Source organism: Grampus griseus (assembly GCF_964374135.1).
Source record: "Grampus griseus genome assembly, chromosome: 15".
NCBI classification, from domain to species: domain Eukaryota; kingdom Metazoa; phylum Chordata; class Mammalia; order Artiodactyla; family Delphinidae; genus Grampus; species Grampus griseus.
In genome coordinates this window covers 76,824,003-76,832,385 of record NC_139009.1, presented here as the reverse complement: position 1 = coordinate 76,832,385, position 8,383 = coordinate 76,824,003, and the positions used below count along the sequence as shown (strand labels likewise).

At 48.1% G+C, this 8,383-nt stretch overlaps 1 protein-coding gene across 1 annotated transcript; it reads right to left on the bottom strand.

Moving 5' to 3' along the window:
- Window positions 1-652: 652 nt before the first annotated feature.
- On the bottom strand, window positions 653-7,611 carry IL1B (interleukin 1 beta). The gene is made up of 6 exons (XM_082672600.1): window positions 7,553-7,611; window positions 6,969-7,017; window positions 4,684-4,882; window positions 3,728-3,889; window positions 2,175-2,305; window positions 653-1,453 (listed from the first exon to the last, which is right to left on the bottom strand). Exons 1-6 carry the CDS (start codon window positions 7,597-7,599, stop codon window positions 1,241-1,243), a joined length of 801 nt encoding a protein of 266 aa, XP_082528726.1. The 5' UTR covers window positions 7,600-7,611; the 3' UTR covers window positions 653-1,240.
- Between the last annotated feature and the right edge of the window lie 772 nt (window positions 7,612-8,383).

The window sequence follows — 8,383 nt, the reverse complement described above, 5'->3', positions numbered from 1 at the left end:
GAAATGTCTTGCTCCCACCCTTATCCCCTTGTATCTTATTCCCCAACCCCTCACGGCTACTTTTTAAATTTCTTACATATCTTCCAGAATTTTCGAAATCAGATAAAAGACCTTGGAAAGGACTGCCTTATTTTCTTCTGCTGTTTGTTACATAAAAGCTAGCACCCTATAAACACTGCCTCTTGTTCTTATTTATTTATTAGGCTGCACCGCGCGGCATGCGAGGGATTGAACCCATGCCCCCTGCAGTGGAAAAGCAGAGTCTTAACCATGTGGCCTCTCCCGTTGCGGAGCACAGGCTCCGGACGCGCAGGCTCAGCGGCCATGGCTCACGGGCCCAGCCGCTCCGCGGCATGTGGGATCTTCCCGGACCGGGGCACGAACCCGTGTCCCTGCATCGGCAGGCGGACTCTCAACCACAGCGCCACCACGGAAGCCCACCAGATATATTTTTGATGAACAATAGAAACGAAAGGGAGAGGTATCAAGGCTGGTCTTTTCTGGCCAGTGATGTTCCTAAGTATCTCGCATTCAGTGATGAGGAATGAGCTTCTGAGTCCCCAAGGAGGATGCTCATGGCCCCATTTACCTTGACTCTTCTATGTCAGATCCAAGACAAGTCAATGACCACGTGGCAAAACATTTGTTTTCAGTGAACTTTATTTCAAAATCATTGAACAATCTGATCATCCTTCCTCATTCATAAATATTCCTTTTGAAATGATCTGAGCTTAAATATTTTCAGGCTTAGTGAAAGGACTTGATATAAAGACGGCACACTAGCCCAAATGAAATTGGTTCCATAGATATAGAAGACTAGGATTTTTCACAGACTCTGCTGTTTCTTGGCCCCCTTGAATTTAATTAAATAGATTAACCCATCAATAAATAAATAAATAAATAATTAAATGGTCACTCATCAGAAGCTGTGTGCAAAGGACATAGGATTTCTCTGAACCTAGTGTGCCATGGTTTCTGCCAGGCTGGCTTTGAGTGAGTGGAAGAGGTGAGAGAGGGCTGGCTCAGTGGTTGGGGTCTGAGGACGCGCAGAAGCAGCGTGGGAAGAGTGGGGTTATTCCCGCCGGCTGTTGGGCAGGAGGTCTCGTAGCACAAATATACAGAGGGAAGTTGGGCATTGATTAGACAACAGTGAAGTTCAGGCTGCAGCCATGCTCTTCGATTCCCCTTCTGCTAGCCCTCAGGGTCATTCAGCCCATATGGACTCTGGGTACAGCTTCCTTTAGGGAGAGATGATTTCCATGGTGAAGTCAGTTATATCATGGCCGCCTTTGGAACGTCCTAGGAAGATGGGCTTTTCTTCTGCTTGAGAGGTGCTGATGTACCAGTTGGGGTACAGGGCAGATTCAAATTCGACGCTATTCTTGATTTCTGTCTTGTTGAAGACAAATCGCTTTTCCATCTTCCACTTTGGGTAAGTTTTGGGGTCTACCTCCTGCAGCAAAACAGAAATAAACATTTTCATGAGGGCAGGGACACAGACGCTCTACTCTGATCTGGACAAAGATATTCTCTGGGTCGGCTAGAGAGAAAATGGATACGAAGGTCACAGGCCCAGGAGCCAGACTCCTGAGTTATCTTTGAGACCCCAGGTTTCTATGTGGTGACTGAAGGTGTCCCTTATCCTCTTCTGAAACTTAGCATCAAATGCTAGGTGGGAATGTTTTTCAAAAGTGAAAATCAGATTAAAGCTCCTAGGCGTATCTGTTTGCAGGGACTTTGCTGTATTTTCCTCATGGCCCTGTGGCTAGAATGACTTCAGCTTGGAAATGAAGCTTTTGCTGGGAAAGCGGGTGAGGGGAGGTGTGATTTTGGGAGAGGGTTGGAAATGATGACAGGTGACTGGTCCCCTGAGCAGATTAAGTTCCCAAAACGTCATCTAACAAGTGGAGCAACCTAGCACTGTATGATCTGTTGGGTGGTCACAATGGCAAGACACAAGAACATCTACATAATGATTTAATTTTCTGTGGTGGGAGTGAAAGTTGCATGCATTTAACACTTACATTAAACTTATTTACATCTATGCAAAATTATCAAGTAGATCTGCTCCCAGAGTTTCTAAGGGGAAGAGGTAGTTGTCTTGGAAGAAAGTGATGGCTAGGCGTCCTTCAGAGGAGCCTGAGAAGGGCCTTCAGCCCCTGGTACCCACTCACCTCCAGCTGCAGGATGGGCCTATCGCCTTTCATCACACAAGACAGGTATAGATTCTTTTCCTTGAGGCCTAAGGCCACAGGTATCTTGTCATTACTTTCATCTCCTTGCACGAAGCTCATGCAGAAAACCACTGGGGAGAGGAAAGGGGTCTCATGGTTAGGGACACACAGCACTGCAGGGACTCTTACAATTTAACATCCTCTGCGGAAACCCACACCGAGGTCCTTATGGCTTAACAGACAGGGTAATGGGGCTTCTCACAGATCATAGCAGGTTCAGTTGGTTGAAACAGGTTTTTCCCCAAAGAAGGTCTAGGGGCTTCTCAGAGCCTCATCACAGCGGCAATGAAGAATCAGGGGGTCTGGTTTTTAGAAACTGCAGAAAGTCATCTTGTCCCTGACGGGTGATGTGTCCATCCACAAGAGCACAATAATTTGATCAACGTGAAAAGCGAGAAAAGAGAGAAAGCTGGGTCCCGGAAAAACATCGGGCACGGATCTGTTTCGGGAATGTAGAGAAGGAAGTGGGAAGAACTTGGGAAAGGAGCTTAGCTGGGAAAAGTGGCTGCAAAGAGAGACATGCATTTTTTTTTGGCGGTACACGGGCCTCTCACTGTTGCGGCCTCTCCCGCTGCTGAGCACAGGCTCCGGACGCGCAGGCTCAGCGGCCATGGCTCACGGGCCCAGCCGCTCCGCGGCATGTGGGATCTTCCCGGACTGGGGCACGAACCCGTGTGCCCTGCATCGGCAGGCAGACTCTCAACCACTGCGCCACCAGGGAAGCCTGAGACATGCATTTTAATCTCCCTTAGTCATAGCTGTCTGACTTGGAGGCCCCAAGGTCACCCTCACAGTGCAATTCTAAAGAAACAGGGCTGTCTTGTCTTGGCTCACACCAGCAAGCTTTCCCACAGTGATGCCTCTCTCCAAGGTCAGCAGCCTTGGAAGAGAACTGCCTGCTTCTTTCAGCTGCCCCCTGGACCGCAGCCACGGTGGCAAAGTGCTGGGCAGATTCCCACAACCCGTGGGACCCCAGTCTCGAGACAATTGCCAGTGACAGTCGAGAGATATGAGCTCCTGCTTGTCAGTAAGGTTTCCCTCTAAGGAACCATCTGGTATTGGGCCGGAAAGATGTTAGGGGCGAGGGGGCGGGGCTGGGCATGAGGCGGGGGAACAGATTATCTCCTCACCATTCTAGTTTCAACTGCAACAACAGGAAGAAAGAACCCACGGGCGGTTAGGTCTTGTCCATCAAATGACTCCTTTCTAAAAGAAGCACTGACGTGGCGCTACCATCACATGACTTGAGTGAACAGTGGTCCTGAGCGTGCTTGAGCCCCCTAATTTCTCAGAGTCACCTCTCTTGCTGAAAAATAAATGCGCTAAGGGACTCGATCTGGTGTCAACGCTAGGACCCAAACAAAAACATATCCTTTATTGTATGTTATTTCACTGCTGTCGATCATTTGCCTTAATCATCTACTCTGTTGAAAGTGTAGAGAATTAGCAAGCTACCAGGAGGTCAAGAAAAGAAGCAGGGTGTCCCCAGGTACCTTCTCGGTTCATATCCCGTGCGAGGAGGTGGAGAGCCTTCAGCACATACGGGCTAGCCAGCACCAGGGACTTTTGGTCTCTGTCCTGGAGTTTGCAGGTCAGCGACTGCACAGCCGCGTCACACAGAAGATCATCGTCGTACGTTTCAAAGATGACAGGCTCTAAAATGTGGAGCACAGACGTCGTTTAGGTGGAAACTCAGAGGGGCAGGCCTGGTGCTGTGAAGCAGCAGAATTTGGTTCCTCCGAGGATATCTGAGCACGCATAGTCAAAGTTTGATTATAACATTGGTGGGCAGGAAGCTGGGGTGCGTCAGAACACTGGGCCTGGCACCCTAAGATTTGGGTTCAAGCCTCAGCTCTATTGCTGGCTGTGGATGGGCCATAGAGTTACTTATGTAAAGTGGCAGCGGCAATAGAACTGGCCCAACAGGGATATTCTGACACTCGCAGAAGATACATAAGTGAAAGCCCTCAGAATGATTGGGTGCTTTGCAAAGATCAGTAGTTATCAAGGTCCTATTTTAAGAATAGTTTCAACAACTAAAAATGAGACTAAAACCATCACCAAATTGGATTTTATACAGTCGTGTCTTGAGCTGTTACATTTTGGGTACCATTTTATGCGTGACCATGAATATATTCTGGAAAAGCTTCCATTCTTAAGATTAATAGCACTATTACCCAGTTACACCATCCTTTCAGTAAAGAAGAATTCCTTAAAAAATCTTTTAAGTGAACAAATCGATCTGATGGAAGACAAAAAAAAAAAAGAATGGTTTCAACTAAAGAGACGATTAATTGGGTTTCTAGGTGTCTCTGTTTGCCTCTCACTGCTGGGCCTTCTACTTTTAAAGGGTTTCAGCTTTAGGGAAGTTTAGTTGACTGTTGGGTTACGGCCTCTGAGAAGGAAATGACCAGCAATCTCGTGTCTGCCCTCAGCTCTCGTTAGGTACCTTCTTCAAAGATGAGTGAAAAGATGCTCCTCAGGCCATCATCCTGGAAGGTCTGTGAGCAGGGGATCTTCTGCAGCTTCTCCACAGCCACGATGACCGACACCACATGCCTGAAGCTTTTGTTGTAGAGCTGGTGGGAGATTTGCAGGTGGATGCTCTCATCTCCCGTGGAGCTGAGGTCCAGGTGTTGGACGCAGCACTGTAGAGAGAATAAGGAAGTCAGCGTGGGAAGGTGCTTGTGCCAGAAAACTCTGGTTTTGACATGAGAGAGGACGAAGGAGGGGGTAACAGAGCTTCTAAGGATAAACGTTCATCTCTCTGCAGCCCAGAGAGGTTAAGTGGCTTACCCAAGGGCACGTGGCAAGAGAGAGGCAGACCCAAAACTAAAACGTTGGCTTTCTGATGCCCTATATGGCATTCTTCTAGAATAAATACCATTTCTACCTTATCTCTTTTACACATGCTCCACCTAACTATAAACTTATACCTTCTTACACTTTTGATATTTTTGTAAATCTAATGCACTAACACTATGTAGTTAATTTTTCACGGCAATGATGATCATAATATTTGCAATACATCTATGCTCAATCAACAATTATTCTTTTTTTTTTGCGGTACGCGGGCCTCTTGCTGTTGTGGTCTCTCCCGTTGTGGAGCACAGGCTCCGGACGCGCAGGCTCAGTGGCCATGGCTCACGGGCCAAGCCGCTCCGCGGCATGTGGGATCTTCCCAGACCGGGGCACGAACCCGTGTGCCCTGCATCGGCAGGCGGACTCTCAACCACTGCGCCACCAGGGAAGCCCAATCAACAATTATTCTATACAAGTTTTTTTTTTCTCTCAAATGCTCTCTCATAAATAACCTGCCAATACTTTAAAAGTGGTTACTATTCCTGAAATAGGTTCCCATTTCCACCTTATTCAGAGAACCTGTATAACTAACTGCATTAAGGCTTAACTGAGGTTGCTCCCAAGGCACGATAATGGTTTAAAAGCTTGAAGGACAGCTAAAGAGACATATAACAGTGCAGAGGAAAGCTGAGTGCGAGATAAGTTCCTGCCCAGAGCAGAGGCCCCAGATGAGGGAGAGCCAGGCTCCTGGAAGAGACAGTGGAGGAGGGCCGGGTCGCACCCCACCCAGGGCCAGAGAAAACCAGTTACGCTGTTTTTAAAACCTTTAAAGAGATGTGCTTTTAACAAGACTGAGACTGGATGAGGAGGCTGGAGGAGGCTGTCATGAACTAAAAAAGTAAGAGAGAAGTAGCTGCCTGCTAATCTGTACAAGTGCATTAGCTGGGCTGATGGCTGGACACCCTGGGAAAGTTATCAGGCCTCTTACAGAAGAGAAGAGCCAGCTGGAACATCAGCAAGGCTCTCCGTTAAGATAAGAGTCAGAGGGCTTCCGTGGTGGCGCAGTGGTTGAGAGTCCGCCTGCCGATGCAGGGGACACGGGTTCATGCCCCGGTCCGGGAAGATCCCACATGCCGCGGAGCGGCTGGGCCCGTGAGCCATGGCCGCTAAGCCTGCGCATCTGGAGCCTGTGCTCCGCAACGGGAGAGGGCACAGCAGTGAGGGGCCCGCGTACCGCAAAAAAAAAAAAAAAAAAAAAAAGAGTCAGAGAAATACTCCTCTGCTGGGATAGACTTAGCTCCTGCTGACAATATTTCAGAACTGAAGGTTGCGGGATGCTAGGGTCTCTGACGTCATCCAGCTCATGAGCCTTATTTTTCAGATGAAGATCAGAGGGGTAAAATGACTTGACCAAGATCCACTGGCAAGTGAATAATTTTCTTGCCACTCCCAACTAAACTTTTTCTGTACATCATCTATGCCCTGTTATCATAAGCTCCACCCCAGGGAGCAAAAAGCAACTCCACCCTTAAGGGATGCAGACACGTTCATTCTCAAGATCATCTTCTCTGGGTCTCAGAGTGTGACTTAAGTGATTAACGTAGTTTCATCACTCTGAGGGCTAAAAGCCTCTTCTAAAAGGAGAATCAAATTTGCGTTGGAGCCTGGACCGTCTTCCTAACATGAAACAGCAAACGCTATCTCCACTGTAATTCCCCCTCACCCTCTGCAAGCATGGCCACCATCACCAAGCCTCAGTGAACCACTGTGGTGACGTGGGAGCTGCGTAGTGGCCAGCCTGCGTCTGTCTCACTGGAAGAGGAGAAAATCATTTGAACACAAAACTCCATAGGAACAAGGTGGACCCCTTTCCTTGAGTCTTTCCCATGTCAGAGCCCCTTCATGTGTTGGGAGCTAAGCCCACGGACTCACCTTCATCTGTTTGGGGCCGTCAGCCTCAAATAACAGGTCATTCTCGTCACTGTAATAAAAACAGAGAGATTGTTCAATTATGTCTCCTGGACAAGATTATTTTTCCTTCTCTGCAAACAGTCTTCACCGTTAATAGGAAACTGCAAACAGCATGTTCCTTAGGGCTGCCTGAAGCTGCCAGGTTCCGTGGTGATATGCAATGGAAAAGCAAATGAGGCAGGGCAGGTACCCACGTTGCTCTCTGTTGGATGCTGAGACCTAACTTCCAGCCCAGTTAAAATCTGAGCTTTCTGTCTCATTTAAGCCAAATGTTGCAAGGGATCCCCTGTATTGTCCACTTGACACCTTTCCTTCCTGTTTGCCCTCTGCAGGCTGTCCCTGCAGCAACATCTAGATGGCCTATGGGGCCCAAGGCCAGACTTAGAGTGGGAAATTAGTCTTTAAACCAGGTTTGCCTTGGAACCCTGCTTGCCACTGAAAGAGGCAGTTTGGTGGGGCAAATCTGGTCTTCAAGCTCAGATGACACACTCCACTCTTGAGAGGGGAGCCCTGTTCACATTACTGGTATCAATTTTCCCACTGACCTGTAGTAAGCCATCACTTCGTTGGTGGGTTCAGGTACCGTTGCCATGGCTGCTTCAGAAACCTGTGTAGAGAGGAGAAAATGAGTGACCATTTGCCACGCCAGTCCCCACGAGGGCTGCCTTCACACGTGAATTGCCCTCAGCATCTAGTACCTGGTAGGCATGCAAAGAAGCAGTCTTTGAACGCATAAGTGAATGCGTGAAAGAGTCATCCTTTGGGTCCAGAGTAGAGCATTTGCTAAATCAAGCCTAAACCAGGAGTGGATTTATTAGGAGACCTGGGGCAGAGGTTTGATGCTGAGCTATCAGACAGTCGCTGCGAGATAAGCAGTATTAATCCGCAATATTTTGCAAGTTATGGCGTTATAGTACATCTGGCATTTGTGCAAAAAGCCCAGCCCTCAGGCCCCGAGAGAAGGAGGGAGGGAGAGGGGAAGGGAGGGAGAGAGGGAGAGAGTGGGTGGGGGAGAGAGAGAGAGAGAGAGAGAGAGAGAGAGAGAGACTCCCTTAGGACCTAGTCATAAGGAAGAATTAAAGTGGTACCTGGACAATGAAGGCTGCCTGGAGAGAATAGAATCCCGGAGTGGCCTGTTGTGTCTCCAAGAGGTATGCTGTCTGCCAGTTTCTCCCTCACTATTTTATGGCCTTCAAAAGCAGAAGTGAGGAACTAAGAAATTTCCCGGTTTGGTTAACTGATTTCACAACCAAGTTAAAAAAAAAAAAAAAAAAAGAGGATGGATGGGAACTTCTGGGAGAGGGTAAACTGAAAAAATTCTCTAATCCTTGGAAGGGCAAGTGGTAGCAAACTGTGACATATTTTTGCAAATGTGT

What these genes read in the sequence shown, in the direction of transcription:
- IL1B (XM_082672600.1), bottom strand. Translation starts at nt 7,599, where the DNA reads ATGGCAACGGTACCTGAACCCACCAACGAAGTGATGGCTTACTACAG. An exon ending in ACGGCCCCAAACAGATGAAG is followed by an intron (nt 4,883 to 6,968) that starts GTGAGTCCGTGG and finishes TTCTCTCTACAG; the next exon opens with TGCTGCGTCCAACACCTGGA. An exon ending in GGCCCATCCTGCAGCTGGAG is followed by an intron (nt 1,454 to 2,174) that starts GTGAGTGGGTAC and finishes GTTTTGCTGCAG; the next exon opens with GAGGTAGACCCCAAAACTTA.